This window comes from Histoplasma capsulatum, assembly GCF_000150115.1.
Source record: "Histoplasma capsulatum G186AR genomic scaffold supercont2.2, whole genome shotgun sequence".
Lineage (NCBI taxonomy): Eukaryota > Fungi > Ascomycota > Eurotiomycetes > Onygenales > Ajellomycetaceae > Histoplasma > Histoplasma capsulatum.
This window is the reverse complement of record NW_025544802.1, coordinates 988,740-1,005,040: the sequence shown is the minus strand read 5'-3', so window position 1 is coordinate 1,005,040 and position 16,301 is coordinate 988,740. Positions and strand designations below refer to the sequence as shown.

Here is a 16,301-nt window from a genome sequence, read left to right as displayed (position 1 = left end):
ACCTATATATTCATATATATCCCATGGGTAGCTAACTGTGTAGTGTTATGACGTTTTCTATTTAATATCTGATAAGAACAAAAGTATCCACCATGTCAAAACCCAAAGCCAAAATCATCACAAAACAACGAAAGCGAAAAGCAAAAGTCCAGCCCATTTCTACGCCAACTTAACCGTTGGAAGTTCCGCCATATGCAACCTGGCACTCCCATACGGCATTAATTTAACCTCGAATGGCTTCCCAATACACTCCCGCTCCGATTCTCGTGGCGGGTCCGGCGCATAGCCTTCCCCCTTCGGCTCCGTCAACTCCCACTTAATCTCACAAGCCCGCGCCGAAATTGAAGTCGATGTCGCTTTTTCCGCCCAGAGCGGGTTTGGAAGCTGACTTCCGTTGTTGGGTGCTGCTGCACCGTCGTCACCGCGAGCGGCCAGAGCATTGAAGCGGAGCGTCGATGGATCAATCGCCAGCGCCCATTTCGAGGACGGCGTCATCGTGTATTCTCTCGCACTATCAGGTGCGCCAGGGTAATTGCTCTTGACATAGGTGACGCGTGCGTCGATCGGGACGGCGTAGAGAAGCGCTCCATAGTAGACAGCGACGGTGTTGCTGGCACGCTTCTCCACGCGGATTTCAGTAGCGAACGAGACGGTGACTACATGTTTCCCTTGTGTTATGGAGACATCGTGCATCCCTGTCGCAGGGCTAGGCTTCAAGGAAGTGCCTCCAGCGCTGTCGACGGAGATCAAGGACTTGGCATTGTCAGCCCACGAAGGCACCCTGAAGGAGAATGTAAATGGTCCTCCCGCGTCGATTTTGTAGGACAGTACGTTGTCGAATGGATAGGCGGTTTCACAGTTGATATTAACTTTGGTCCCTGAGCTTGTTGTGGTTCGTATCTCAGCTGGTCCAAGCAGCGCCTGTCCAATGCCATCCTCCCCTTTCTGCACAAACATAGCGGACACGAATTTGGGATATCCCTGATGGTGGTTGACAGTACAGCAGGGGTAGTTAGGCTCTAGGCCAAACGTTTGTGCTCTAGAACCAACATTATACCATGGTGGATGTCTGACACTATGGGAAACGGGTTGGTTTATCTGAGCTATATACTGATGCGCCCACCAGTCCGGAGTCACCATAACAGGAAGCGCGTTGAAAGCTGCTAGCTCGCATCGGTCCGCAAAGTCCCGATCTCCCATTGACTGGTAAAGGTAGCTGAGCGAATACATTGTCTCGACAACAGAGCACAGCTCCGTACCCCGTACTGGACTCAGACGTGCGAGTCGCTCATCCGCAAGGATACCTCCAGATGCGCTTCCATGGTAGCGGAACGTCCAATTGACGCCTCTTCGAGCAGACTCTAGCAGACTGTCATCATGTGTAAACCTCCTGATGACTGCACCAGCCTTTAAGCCCTGGCCAGCATTAACGCCATGTAGGAAATGGTATAGCGTCCGAGTCACGTTCCCCGGCAGCTTATCAAGGTCCTCTTTAATATAGTTTCCCTCAGAGAACCACCAAGACCAGTCGTGCCCTCCTTTCTTGAAAAACTCCATGCATCCAAACATCTTATCAGCATTATCCCTAGGATCAGTCTCGTAAAGCCACTGCAGAGCTAATATCATATCCGCCGCTCGGGATCGGCCCCATTGCTCGTTGAATTTATCACCATGATGCCAAACCAGGCCCTGGAGATTGTTAGACAGCATCGAATGCATCAAGTTAACATATTTGTGCATCGCATTCAAGATCCTTTCTACCTCGGCATCGCCAGGCTGGGCTTCCACCATCTGCGCCAATCCCAAGAACATAGGAGTCCTAGCCCAAAAGTTCCTTTGGGATACTACAGTTTCAGGGCCCAGCCAGCCATCCGCCTGCTGATGGGTAAGTACGTAGTCCGCGACTTTCCGGACCTGCTCAAGCAGCCTCTTATCCTGGGTCAGATAAGCGAGCGGAACCAGTCCGTTGAACCAGTAGGGCATAGCCTCGTTGAGATCGCTGTAGTCTTGGGTTCCACCCAACCACCGACTGTCACGGACAACGCGGTAGAAGTCAAGCTCGTGGCCCGCAAGGCCGTTCGCCATCAGAGTCAACTGATCCCTTAGCCAACCTTGCGGCTTGACGGCACCCAGCGGGAGCGCTTTGAAAACGAAGGGGAGTAGGCCTGTTAAAAAATGATTAATAGGAGATCGATTATTCTGAGGAGCGAAGAATAATTACTTTTATGGTTGTCATCCATGATGGTTATTTGCTGTTGCCCGTGAAGCCTGGCGTTGTCTTCGCTCGGACTGTGAGCTTCACCCCCAGTTATTAGGCGAGAAAACACAAGTAGCAAGACATGAAAAGCATATAGGTATCTGCCGCATGAAAAAGCCATTGAATCTGAAAGCCACATTGCTGGCCGCTCTGTGTCCCTTCTCTTCCTTGTGTATCTTGCTGCAGTCTTACTTTTGTCCTGCTCGATTGAAAGGCGAGCTTATCTGGATAAGAGTAGTATCTGTGCTGATTTTATGCCAGGGCCGCCCAGCCTGCGGTTCAATCCTGCACGGGAGCTAAAAGGGAACAGAGGTAAGAACGATAGAGATCTAATAAGTTAAATACACAAACACACTCAGAGAGCATGTATACCGAGCCCCATCGGGTGATTGTCCCGTGTGATTCGGCGCTTGTTGTCTGGGCCAGGGATTTGCGGGGAACATCCTGTGATGAAACTGGGGGGCCGTGATTCATCCCACCGGCGCTGTCTAGGTTAGGGTTAGGTTTAGGTTCGGATTAGGGTTTGCTAAGGGGGTCGAGATACCTCGTACCTTGGTATAGCACCGATGGAGTGTGAGCGACGCAAGGAGCTGATGTTGCTGATTGTTGGTCATGGGTATCAGGTGACGTCCATCCTCTAACCTTTTGGGTTGCATCTGCATCTGTTGAGGATTGTGCATATAGCAGGATTTCAATAAGAAATGATTCTCCTTTCTATCATGCCTCCAATAGCCCTACATTTCCGGAGATTTTTGTATTACCAAAATAATCCGCAGCTGTATATTTGGAGGGCAACCAACCCGAAAGGCCTGCAGCCCGGTGACCCTTTATTGTACAGTGCAGAGCGTTTACTGTATGTGCATTCAAGGGTCAAACCTTGCTTCCGTCGTTCAGAATGTGCATGTGGTCATTCTGTCCACAGAACAACCATTATGTGCGGCACTGGAGGCTTTGCCAGCGCATAAAACCTTCTGAAGTTTTCAATCAATTCTACCGTTACCAAGCCAGGTTATTTATACAGTGCTTGCGGAGCACCATCGACTTTGATCAAACATGACGGTGGCGTCGTTAGTGGGTCGAGGAATCGCGGGTATGTTTAATGGAAAACGATCCACGACACCGTCAAAACGATATACCAGCCTTCATCTACCTTGCAGGCATTGATTTTATCTCCTCATGGACCGTAATCCTGGGAATGGTGAACATGCATTACGCCGTGGTAATAATTAATTTTAAAGTACTTAGTAAAGCTCTACCCAGTATATCTGGAATGCATGATCTATGGTTGGCTCCTGCAAGATCTAAGCCAACAGCAATCGAGCCACAATCCATACTAGCCAATGGAATAGTTTATTTAGCCTAGTGGGCCCATGGCGAAATCAACATGGGCTGCGATCTCTCCAGCTGACCATCGGCTGCTCCAAATTTTGCCAGAATAAAATCAGATTGAGACCGAAAAGGACCTCCGCATTACCATCTTTATTCACTATGGATCACGATGGCAATCGGCAGATCCGGGCTGCCTGTGACCGGTGCCATTCGCAGAAACTTCGATGCGAAAGACGGCAAGATGAAGAGAGCTGCTTGAGATGCGCTCGGAATGCTACGGCCTGTGTTTACAGCGTAAGGAAACGGCGGACCGTTCTTCGGCCACCCCGACATCGTCCAAAAAGGCGAAGACTTAGAAACGAGGATGGTGAGAGTGGTAGCGGAGGCGTAAACGGTCAAATCGAAGAAGACCCCTTTGGCGGTGCAGTGGCTGAAGACGTTGAAGACGGTAAGTACACTCTTACGCCGGAGGAGTAAATGCGTCTCCCTCATTGTCGTTACAGGGAAAACTAATATATCATATTGCTAGAGCTTGATAGCACATATTTAACATCTTTCGATCCCGCATTCGGCCAATGGCCTGAGTTGCACGAGTTACCTCAAGATATATCAGTTCCAGAGTGTGATGATTTTTCACTCCCAAGGTTCGGGAATGGCCTTGTTGAATCTATCCTACCTCCTCCAAACCAGCCTCTGATGCCCACCCCTTGCTCCAGTGGGAAAACATTGACAGACTGGAGTCAAGACATACCTGGCACGCTGGTTGATAAACCAAGCATGATCGTGCAGCAAGTGCGAAAGCTGGCAGATTTAAATGTAAAGCTGTGCGAACATGCAGCAAAATTGCCGCCCGTGTCCACTAGCTTTAGCGAAATACAAATCTCTCTGGCCAACCGCGTTTTTGAGATTGACGAGACATTCTGTCTCATCCAAACTTTGTTAGATGTCTCAAGAACCATTTATTCTCACAGGTCCATTCCACCAGAGAATCAATCTCTGGAAGATATCTCGTCAATTTCTCCGTCGATTTTATTTTCTCAAAACAACCAGAAAGATCATCCACCCAACGACACGAGTCCGGGAGCACGCAGCGGCCCAGGTAGCCATGTTCCAGATCGACCCACCTTTCTACTTATACTGTCCTGCTACGATCGGGTGATTGACATCTGCCAGTGCATTTTTACGCATATTGAATGTTGTGTCAAAACCTTCGCCACGCCTCTGACCCCTGAAGTCCAAGTGACACGGTTACCGGAACTTAGAATCGGATCTTACAAACCCCCCATATCATCGGCAGTTGCCATGAAAATGTTCCTCTTCCACACCATGGCACGCCAACTCCTCTCACAGTTGCGGACCATTTTTGTGATGCACAATACTGGAGCCGGGAGAGAGGGGTGGCAATGGGACACGAATGGGCGTGGAGATGGGAGAAACAACTATAGCAACGGGAATGAGACGGGATCGTTCATGAAGGACACTGGCCGAGACGCCGGTATTCCAGAAGGCCCATATACGAATGTAGAGACCACACCACTCGACCTTGTGGACAAGAATCGTTATGATATATTCGCTCGTGCTTGCGGGATGTCTGAGCAAGTTACCAATATCGGGAAAAAGCTGATGGACATGGCAGTAGTGCCATAGCCCTAACCAGGCATAATGCTAATTCCCAAGGGCTAGAATCGCTATCACGCATTCGTTTTGCAATACAAGGACAACTCACCCATGGTTCACCGATTTAACCCTCGTAGTTCACATCGGGGGATTGCGAACAAGGTTCATTCGCAGTTACAGGAGACAGCTACCTCGCCCCCATGGAGGAAAATGATGCCCAAATGCAGAGATCCTCTGGCCAGGACCTACTACGTAGCATGGTAATTTCCAGATACCAGTAGACAGAGATTCTTGACGCTCTTCCTGGATCATTAAAATCAGGTTAACCTCCAGCTGGGGTTTTGGCCAACCCATTCGAAATAATTCGGCGTCATTGTTCATTGCCATTACTACAAAATACATCTACATAAGTTTTCCGGCTTTCCGTCGTCTGGGAGTCTTTCGCATCTTCGACCAAATTCAATTTGCTGGCAAACTACAACAAGAAAATTCCTCCGGGTAGTCCTGTGTGGCCAAATTTAGCCACCCATCAACATAGTTAACTTAAGCCGAAATCGACTTGAAGACGTTGTGCACAGCTAGGCTTCGTCATTCTAGGTTTCAAGGATATGACGTATAAAGCAGAGCGCGATGGGAAAAGCCATTGGGAATCGAAAGATACTAGGATGTGAATATTGCGGGTGTTCCAAGCTACATCATTGACTCCCTTCGGTTAGCTTAAAACCGCAACGATTCAACGGTCATAATATATGCCACCACCTGTCTCTCCTCAAAACACGCCATTGCGGCGATCAAAGCGTTATCTGGATGTGAGAACAAGCACAATGTTCGTCATCGAATGGTTTCTCTCCTACGGAGGCTCACATTTGAGAGCATCAAACCCGATTTTCTTCCAGTGCCAAGAACAATATAGAAGCAAGATGCCCACATCGGATCTGCGGGCCACACCGTTTAATATAAATTCCGTTTCCTCTTTCTCGTGTTATTGGATATTTATTATAACGGTTCTTACTTATCTCGCTAATGAGCCGGCCAACAAAAAAAAAAAAAATTCTGCTATCAATTTATAAAAAAGTACATAAAGCTGTGCGCCTCTTTCTACATCTAAACCTTCAGCTCCCGCACATATTCACCAGAAAAAGCCGGAAACGAAACCGTGCTCCCTAACCGGTCATTGATTCACTACCCTGAGGGCATTCTTAGGAAGTTGATAATGGGCTTCAACGAAGGCTTCTCCTATGCAGAGCGACAGACGGTGGTGAATGGGGGAAAGAAATCCAAAACTGAAAATACTGTTGGAACGATCCACGCAACGGGTGACCAGTTGCCTGTTAGCAATAATGAATTATATACCATCAAAGAGTTACCCGGAAAAGGATTGGGCTGCTTTGCAACGACAATGATTCCCAAAGGCACACGGATAATACTCGAAGAGCCCCTATTCACCGTCCCCAGCATGGCGACAGATTTACAGTCTATGGAAATGGTCTTCCTCAAGCAGCTCAAAAGCCTGAGTAAAAAGCAACAACATATGTTTTTCTCACTACACAATGCACACAAGGGCAAATGCAGCCCTGTCATTGGAACGATCAAAACGAATGCAATGCCATTCGGTGCCAGGGGCTCAGAGGGTGCCATTTTCCCCCGTGCAGCACGGATTAATCACTCATGCAAACCGAATTCCCAAAACACATGGAATCAGAACCTGGAAAGACTTACGATCCATTCATTTAAAGATATCGAAGAAGGCGAGGAGGTCACCATCGCCTACGTCGACGGGACGGAATTATACGACGAGCGCCAGGCATGTTTTGAGGAAGCGTTTGGCTTCAGATGTCAATGTGAGGTCTGCGCTGCTCCCCGTGAAGAGTCCAGGAAGCGAGATCGTCGACTGGAGGAAATGGCCCGGCTTGATCATGTGCTAGGTGATGGGAGACGCATGATGTCCAAACCCGACGATTGCATTCAAGACGCATATACCCTATTCCGCATGCTGATTGACGAAGGCATCGCCGGCTCCAGGATTGCGAGGGTGTACAATGATGCGCTGCAGATTTCGATTGCGCACAGTGACCAGGCGCGAGCAAAAGTGTTTGCGCAGCGAGCGTATGAGGGGAGGGTCCTATTGGAGGGCGAAGATAGCCCGGAGACAATGCGGTTAAAAGCAATAGCGGACAACCCTGCTGGCCACGGGTTGTTTGGGTCAACGAAGAAGTGGGAGCAATCTGTCGAGGCGATACCGGGGGATCTGAACAAGCCCGATTTCGAAGATTGGCTGTGGAAGCAGAAGAGTTGGAAGGCATGAGTGATCGGGTTATTTATATATATGTGTGTGTGCTTACATTTTGAGAATAGAGGTATATATACACCATCGTGCTTATAGATCATTAGTCAACGAGTAAAACAATCTAGGCGTAGTTCTGCCAGAACAGCTTTCGGCGTGTTTGTTTCAGTCCATCTCTGACCTATTATGGGGCTTTTTATTCATCCTAAATCCCTCACTTACTTACCCTTAATAATTCCAATGCTAACCTCAATTCCAATTGCTGGAAAGCCTCGAGAAAACAAAATTAAGTTTTTAGCTCTTTATTTTAACTTTTTCCAGAAGCTTAATAAGATTAAGTTCGTGAGGAATGACGTACTAGTCCCGTAAAAGGTTAGTCATGACGATATCCAATGGCTTATCTCTATATCAAGATACGATAAGAATCAACATTAAAAACCGCTGGTGATCGCTTCTGGGCCAACTCCAACCTCAGAAAGGTACTGTCTCTATATCGACATCTCCTCAATTCCTACGCTTATGAATTACATGTTCCATCATCGTAGATGCACCACACCTGACGGCATACAAAGCTAATCTGGATGGAACCCAAATCCCCAAACCTTCCCACCTCTCGAAAAGGCACAACGGTGTGAACATGTCCCGCATGTCCAACTCTCCACCCTCACAATCTACTTACTCGGCCTCTCCACCCTCCACCTAGGCATCTACAACCTTCTACACCCGCGCAACGCTCTGACATCCCTCGGCTTCCTGCTGTCTTTCTTGCCCTCTATAAACGCCACCTCCACTGCCACCATCGCTATGGGCGTCTATCATACCCTTGCAGCGTATCAGTGGAACAGTGTCTTCTACATGCTGGCTGCGCTTATGAGATTGCTGACAATCAGCGTCTTTTGGACCCATGCGCAGCCGGGGTTGAGTAGGAGGGGATGGAGGGCTGGCGTTGATGTGGGAGTACAGAGCTGGGCAGGGTAGGAAGCGAAAGAAATTTTGTGAGTTTGGGTAGCTCGAATGAACCGGGAGTGATAGAGATAGGTGGCCGGGCTTAAGCCCAAGATCATCCTTAGAACCCTTTCTGTTGGTTCTGAGATTTGTTTTACATTCCTGGGGCAACAGTGCGGCGGTCCACGGAAAAACATTATGCACCCGGTCACTTCGTCATTGATTTCCTTGACATGTCATACATACACTGTTCTGTCTGCAATAGGATGGGTGTTTGCATGCAGATATCCACAGTTTTTTTGGGGGCATTGAGAGGAACAATCAACTTCCAAGAAAGAAAGAAGAGTAACACAAAAAGCTCCCTAAGCACGGCATCAGCCAAAATTTGTCCAGGTTGAAGTTTATAGATCTGGGTTTTAAGGGATTCAAAAAATGTCAAATGCCAAACAAGGTAAGTTCCTGAACAAGTTGCCTGTCAATGATATTTTGCTCCTGGACCCTTCCCGTGTCCTGTTACATACAAGATTAAAAAAAATAAAATAAATAAATAAATAAAAAATAACCAAAAATAACTAAAAATACAAAACCACATTAAATTTTGCATTTTCACGGATTTATTTCAAAAAGCATTCTCTTCCTCCAACCACACCATATGCTTGACAACGCTCCCATTCCCGCCCTCCGCTTATTCATACCGCCCACTCCTTTGGCGAGGAAGACACCTCCCCACCATGCATCCCATAACAAACACCTTGTCGACACGCGCAGGCCTCGATGCTTTCGAAACCACATACGCTCACCTCCCCATTACCAGCGGGGCATATTTCGCTCCGGGTAAAAGTGGCGCTGGCAAGCGCGCAAACTTCGGTGGCGCCACAGCAATTGCCATGGTTGACCACAACGCAATCGGAATCCGTCGTGCAGACGTATCGGGCGTCGGCTTGTCTGTCGCACTCAGAGTGTGTGGAGCTACTTGTAAGCAACATGTGAATAGATCGTTTTGTTCCATAGAAGGGTGCGGTTGGGGAATGCGGATTTTCGGGGGTGGTTGTAGTGCTGAAATACGTACCTGGCAGGTACAGCCATAGCATGGCTGAGGGCCGCGAAGAACAAGAGGAGCGATAAAAGTGATTTCATTGCGTTTGCGAAAGGGTTTACAGAACTCTTTTTGCCTGTGAGAGGTGTTGTATGTGTCTCGCTGAGGTATTTGCGACTGGTGGGATTCGACGGATTGAAGATGGATTAAAACACTACATATTTATTGTTTCACGTTCCACAGGCTAACGCTTCTCTACCCTACGTGGCGCTTGGAGATAAACATGCCAAGTTTTTACAGATGTTTCGGTGAGCTAAATGGAGCAACAAGCTAGATGCCCTGGCCACCACCATAGTACAAATAGGTCCTTTGTTGAAGACGAGTTGGTTACGGATTCTGATCTCTGGTTCCCCCAACATATATTCCCAGGTTCAGAGTCAGAGGAAGAACACCAAGGTCCGGGTCAATATGGTAACCAACGGTTTTGTCTAATACCGCTAGCCTTTGAGATCTTCATAGATTTGCTTTTTTTGTTTTCCTTTTTTTAGCCTGTCTCAGCCAGGGCACTGTATGAGGACGTCCTCATCGCCAGCTTAGGCTGTGCTTTATTATAGTTAAAAAGCTCCCGTGGAGAAGGGGGCCGGGGGGGGCTTAAGGGGTGAATTCCACCACATTTTTCTTTCCGCTTTTTATTTTTATTTTTTCTAGTTTCCCTCCTGGGATTGCGTCCAAAGGCAACCGGACAAGTGGGATAGAAGTGTGAACAACCACCAGACAGCAAACAGGAAACAGGTCAGAATATTTTTAGGATCTGGCTAAAAGCCATGGCGGAGAGGCAATACCTTCCCAAAATCCACTCATATGAACATTTTTTTGTTGAAAATTTCATGCCGGACCACACAGTATATCCAACGATTCGATAGTTCATATTCCGTACTCGAACTATATTTAGCCCGGATGGGGAGAGGAATATCCATGATTCTAGAGTTTAACAAACGAAAAGCGGTAGAAAAGAATGTGTGGCCAGACGGGCCATAGGGGCTGCAGGGCCTAGAACTATTTCTTCCACCGGATATCCTCACCCAAACAGTTATTTAAGGATCAAGATTCTCCGCAGCCAGTTGAGAACTCTTTGCGGCGTGGATTGAGCTCTGTTCGTTACAACTTCTTTGCCTCCATACAGTCATGCGGGACGAGTGGAAAGAACCACTTTTAAGACCTATCGACACGAACAGAAGGCCAGAGCCGTTGCTTGGCAGTATTGACAAAGTTATGTATGAATCAGAATAGTAATTAGTCAGTTAGTTAACAACCTTATATTCGATGTTCACCTATGTAAAAACTATTAAGCGCCGTTGTATGTACGGTTTGAATATTAAACAGAAGAATGCCATAAAGCAGCCATAGAAGCGGAGGGAAAACAGGTAACTAGAAAAAATTAGAGGCCCGTGGACAATGGGTGCAGTGGGTATTGTATTGCACAATTTTTCTGTTTCCCGCAGGCTTATCACTGCCCTTGCTTTCGAAGGGTTTTCTCGGGACTCTGGCGGTTACAGAGTTTTCCATGCCACACAAGTTGAGCCAGGGGATACGGAGATTGTAATAGCGCGCGAGAGGGGAATACTACATAGATCTCAAAGGAAGAGAACGACAAAGAGCTTCAAACTACACCCCATTTATTGACAATTCCTCAAGTCATCTCCAGGGCCCTAGACAGCTGTTTATTTGGCTGTTTCCTCATGATAGTTTGTTGCAAGCTTCTCCTCATCTCTGACACCGGTCTGTTCAAGCAGTGCTGCACGGTGGAAGTCAACCCGTGTTTTCCAGGCGGGAGTTCCGATGTACTTGATGCCATTGGGGTCGGTGAAGATCGATTCAACTTCCTCAAGCGTCTTACCAGCCGTCTCGGGAAACATGAAAAAGACGTGGACGAACATAGCTGCACAGAAAACGGCGAAGAGAATATAGGTCCTCCATTGGATATTGACAAACGCGGGGGGAACGAAATAGCCGAGGGCAAAATTAAAAGCCCAGTTGGAGGAGGTGGTAAGAGCAACGGCCTTTCCACGGACGCGTAGAGGGAACAGCTCTGGTGGATAAATCCAGGAAACAGGTCCCCAGGTTGGAGCGAAAGACGCGACAAACAGATAGGAGCACGCGATGACAGCTTTGCTGGGAGGTCCACTGATTAACCAGGATTCTGCTTCGATGGCTCTGTCTTCTGGCGCAGGATGTCCATAAGATGCAAGAAGTCCAGCGTTGGTAAAAAGCCAAATCATCATGAAGAGGGCTCCGACTAAGAGGGTGGGACGGCGACCCCAGCGGTCAACCCACAGGAGAGCGGGAATTGTCATCACGACGTTGATGACGTATTGGATACTACTCGAAACCATCAGGGTGTCTCCTGTGAGACCAGCCATTCCGAAAACATATCTAAAATGGAGAGTAATTAGCTGAACCATTCCAACGGTGAAGAACGAGTCACCACAATGTAGCTGCTGGATGCCCACTCACGTGATATAATACATCATAACATTCATGCCAGTCAACTGACTCCAAATCTGTGTGAAAACACCAACATGAGTGCGGTTGATCATGTTGGGTTTAAGCAGCTCAAGGTAGGTGACATCAGCATTTCGTCGTTCGAATTCGCACATCTCCTTGATCTCTTCGAATTCGCGTTGTACAAAAGGGGAGTGTGGATCGCCTTTGCCGTGCACCAGGGTCAACACCGCAAGGCAATCATCCCAACGGTCTTTGCGAGCAAGCCAGCGCGGTGATTCAGGCAGAGGAATAAGGCCAAAGAAGAGTAGGATAGCTGGAATCATTTGCAGGCCCCACGCAATCCGGAAACCAGCTGGGCCATCAACTTTGCTGCATCCATAGGAGATACTAATCCGGTTTATTAGTATTAGTATTGTAGGGTAGAGCAAGGGACGTAGGAGAACATAATGGGATCATATGTGACGCGAAACTTACTAGAACATAATCATAATTCCCCAAGTAATAGCCCATTGTTGCGCACCAATTAGCCGGCCACGTTTAGAGGGAGGCGCCAGTTCTGCAATGTAGACTGGGACTTGGGCGGAGCAGATACCGACACTAAAACCGTTGATGATACGGCCAACAATCAACATGGCGATATTCTGTGAGGCACAGGTGATTATAGAACCGATGACCCTAGTAGTGAGAAAGGAGTGTCAGCTAAACATGGCCATGCGATATATCTCTTTCCAACACGCGAAAAGGGGGTAGGTAGGATAACAACCGACCAAATAACTGCGCCAACCATAATGGACTTCTTGCGACCAAGGATATCAGACAAGAAGCCGGATACAAGTGCTCCAAGCCATGAACCGCCAGCCATGGAGGCCGTGATACCGCCTTGAACATCTGCCCTCGGGCCCTTGCATTCAGTTTCACCTGGCCCAGCTTGATCGAAATAGCAAAGATAGTTTTGAGTGCCGATAATAGCAGACATGGACGAGATGTCGAAACCGAACAAGCCACCTCCTATCACCGCCACAGCGGCAATCAGGTAGATATTCCCATTGAGAGACCCCATGTTGTGTGCTGTGCTCCCTTTCTCCCGAAAGAGACAACTGCTCAGGTCTGTATTCTTGGTGTCTTCTCCCAAGGGCAGGTGGTGACTTATGTTTGGTTGCAGCCAAGTGTGAACACCACAAAAGTAAAAAAAAGAAAAGAAAAGGGGTCAAGGTAGAACGAAGCCCAGCTGAAGGGGGACTAAAGGTGTTTATATACCTGATCGAGCCGAAAACAAGCTACGGGGATGGGGCCAACAGTGACACCCGCCAACTGGGCGCGGACCTCCTGGCCTTCTTGCACAACTGCTGCACACACGCCAACGCCTGACGGAGGTACAAGGCCATTGTCTCTGCCATCAACAGGGAATCCTCGTTTTCAGAGTGCTATTTTCATGCCAAAGCAGCCAAAGCCAGGATTCTCCAGCCTCTCCTATTTGGATCGACATCCCGTAAGCCACTTGCAGGCTAGCTGCCAAACCGCCTCTGACCAGTAACTCAGCGAGCTCGAGCTAGCTGTGGGCCTGTGGCCTCGCCGGATCAAATTTTCTCTTTTATTTCTTAGCTCTATCCAGAGTAAGCCCGCCAGTTTTCCCCATATTTTTAACTAACATGTGCCAGAGAAAGCCAAAAGAGGAACTCCTTCAAAGTTAAGGACAGCCAGTCTCCAGCTCTCGGCCTTCAGGCCATATTGCCGACCCCACTTGAAGGCCTTGCTACAACTGCGATCTGTTTACTTCTTTATTCGAAGTTAAGAGGGTGTGTGTGGTATCTTGTTTGACAAGCTTCAGCCCATCCCGGAATTCCGTGTTTAGCTTTGTGAATGAAACATTTCAACATCCTGAACAAGTTACTCGAGCATTCATGGTTGCTAACTTGGTTGTTCTTGTAGATTAAGTCTGTTCGTTCAACTTTCGTTCTTGGAATTCTGAGGGCCATCGGGAGAATATTTCGGGGTTACCATGGCTGTCAAAATCTCCAAAGGAAGCAAATGTGCATGTAGAATATCGCAGAAACAAGGTTGCTTAGTGCTGTTACGCTGGTTGGACCGCATTTAGTCATTATATATTGGCCAAAGCGCAAGTACCGGACCTTTGTGGGAAAAATGGGTTGGCCTGGTTCCGAGATACAGACCACAGAATCACCGTTCATGTTAGTGCGCGGGTTTTCTAGCCAAGCCTCTAAAAGCCCAAGCATTGGGCCAGGGAGCCAAGGACGGAGCTAGTCACCACCTTCAGGTAAAAAAATCAAAAGACTAATCTGCATCCAGGCAGTGCTTGACCCAATCCCTTGGGCGAACTGGCTAACCCTGTGCAATTGCCAGGTTCGCGAGGACGTCAAAGGAAAGCCTGGTCATGCGACAAAGTCGCTTTGCCAAAGCTAGCTACCAGAGCCGTTCCAGTCCTTCATATACAAAATATCGAGCTGACCATCTTGCAGGGTTCACTTGGGATGTTTCGCCGAAAGCTCCGCATTAGCCAAAATGACTAGCATTGACAGTTCCCGCAGGGAATCACTTGCCAGAAGTGGACTCACTGTCCTATCATGGACTCGAAAAATTCCCGTTGACATTTGGAGCCTGTCGGGATCCGATTCCCTGTCTTGCGGCAGCTTAAGAAGTGGATGGAATATCATTCCGTTACACGGCGGGAAGGAAAGAACCATTGAAAACAGGGATCCCGCATTCTTTAAGACAAACAATCCAATGCGAATAAAAGAGGACGAAAGAGCCGAATAAACGTGGAAATAACGGAAGTCAATGGCGATATCTGCATACCGACACTAGACTTTTATTTCACCTCCCCAGTAGTATTAGAGGCGCTGAGTCCATATTCATACTTCAACAGATCTTTTGGCCTGTCACCCACGCCAGTGCTCGCCAGAACCGGCATTGGTATCTCGTCCACAAAATTTGTCAGTTTCCCCACCTTGTCTTCGAGCTTCTAGCGCTTATCCCAGTACAAAAGTCACTTGACGATGCGGGGAACGGGTAGTTACAAATCAAGAATGATGATTATTATGACAGAAGTGGCGTTGACAGGGGCCGTTATTGTTATGCAGCCAACTCTTACCATGTTTACTTTCACTGCGAGTGGGGGTATGCTCATCCTGTTCATTTTGGCCACGGCGCGCCCGGCCGTACTGGTACCCCAAGAAAGCGTCTAGTGCGAAGTAGGTTTTGTTTGTGATCGTCAGTGTGATTCTCCCGAAGGGCTCGAGAAACGGATCCTTCGACCAGCGAAGTGAATTTCGATGACTTGCTTCTCATGAAACACGTCGAACTTAACTCTTCCCTCTACATTCCAAGGAATTCCTGAGGCAAATTATACATTCGGGTGATGTGTGAGAATTGCTAGTTTTCTTGTTCGAAACCAATGTTGAAAACTTCCAGGATATCCACCTTGAATCTTTAAGATATCTTAGATATCTACGAGGATACTCCAGAGATTTCACAAGGGTATAATATAGCCCCGCACTTTCTAATATGCAGAAGTGACTTCCACATAGCAGTATTTGCTTCATGTTACAATGCTTTAAAAAGATGTCTTCGTCAAATTTGCGGGGCCATAACTTAGAACGGGGTAAACTGCCCTTCTCCATCATCGTCCACAAGTCCTCCTCCGTCACTGTTTTCAACCGTGATCCGTGACTCGACTCAAAATTCCAGATATGTCAGATCCCACGGAGCTGCCAGAAAAGTAAATAATTGATAAATACTACAAAGGCATCCACTTTGATTGGGATAATTATTTTCAATGACGCTACGAGCCAGCATCCCACCGAGATCTCCAAAGCTGGAAATTTAACCCGATATCGTGCCCTTATCCTCGTGGCGCCGTTCAAAACCTGCGGTGCACATGCAAAAGGACGACAAATCAGGAAAGGGAAATGAAACATGGTAGGCAGCATGTCCTATGTACGGTGCATACAATCACTTTTCACATGTCAGTTTTACCCAGCCTCTGATTGAACCCTGGAAGCCGAATTAGCTGACAACTGATGCTGCATAGCTTGGGTGAGCTTGAACGAAGGAGTACACCCCGGGCCCAACCTAGTAGGGTTGCCCCTAGGTTGACTCCGTCCAAGTCATAAAGAAGCTTGCCATTATTAGGGATAAAGATGCCGAAGAAAGCTGACCATACAGCAATAAGTCTAACCTTTTGATCAATCCATTCCCAAGCCAACACGATTCCATGTCTTTCATTCTTCTTAGTCTACGCCATCGTTGGCTCTTTGCTCAATGCGCCAACCTAACGGAGTACATCTGCTGTCCCTTGTCCAGATGTGAAG

At 47.8% G+C, this 16,301-nt stretch overlaps 5 protein-coding genes across 5 annotated transcripts; 3 read left to right on the top strand and 2 right to left on the bottom strand.

The window, feature by feature from the left end:
* Positions 1-159: 159 nt before the first annotated feature.
* On the bottom strand, positions 160-2,240 carry HCBG_01553 (uncharacterized protein; the record flags this gene model as incomplete). The annotated part of the gene is made up of 2 exons (XM_045428602.1): positions 160-2,165; positions 2,222-2,240. The coding sequence occupies 2 exons, from the start codon at positions 2,238-2,240 to the stop codon at positions 160-162; spliced, it is 2,025 nt and encodes a 674-aa protein (XP_045290388.1).
* A 1,505-nt stretch (positions 2,241-3,745) lies between these two features.
* HCBG_01552 (uncharacterized protein) lies at positions 3,746-5,233 on the top strand (the record flags this gene model as incomplete). Its single annotated transcript, XM_045428601.1, has 2 exons — positions 3,746-4,034; positions 4,116-5,233. 2 exons carry the CDS (start codon positions 3,746-3,748, stop codon positions 5,231-5,233), a joined length of 1,407 nt encoding a protein of 468 aa, XP_045290387.1.
* Positions 5,234-6,416: 1,183 nt separating this feature from the next.
* On the top strand, positions 6,417-7,508 carry HCBG_01551 (uncharacterized protein; the record flags this gene model as incomplete). The annotated part of the gene is made up of 1 exon (XM_045428600.1): positions 6,417-7,508. One exon carries the CDS (start codon positions 6,417-6,419, stop codon positions 7,506-7,508), a length of 1,092 nt encoding a protein of 363 aa, XP_045290386.1.
* A 1,655-nt stretch (positions 7,509-9,163) lies between these two features.
* Positions 9,164-9,960, top strand: HCBG_01550 (uncharacterized protein; the record flags this gene model as incomplete). Its single annotated transcript, XM_045428599.1, has 3 exons — positions 9,164-9,407; positions 9,509-9,618; positions 9,898-9,960. 3 exons carry the CDS (start codon positions 9,164-9,166, stop codon positions 9,958-9,960), a joined length of 417 nt encoding a protein of 138 aa, XP_045290385.1.
* A 1,229-nt stretch (positions 9,961-11,189) lies between these two features.
* Positions 11,190-13,033, bottom strand: HCBG_01549 (sugar transporter; the record flags this gene model as incomplete). Its single annotated transcript, XM_045428598.1, has 4 exons — positions 11,190-11,901; positions 11,983-12,360; positions 12,448-12,648; positions 12,741-13,033. The coding sequence occupies 4 exons, from the start codon at positions 13,031-13,033 to the stop codon at positions 11,190-11,192; spliced, it is 1,584 nt and encodes a 527-aa protein (XP_045290384.1).
* Positions 13,034-16,301: the final 3,268 nt, after the last annotated feature.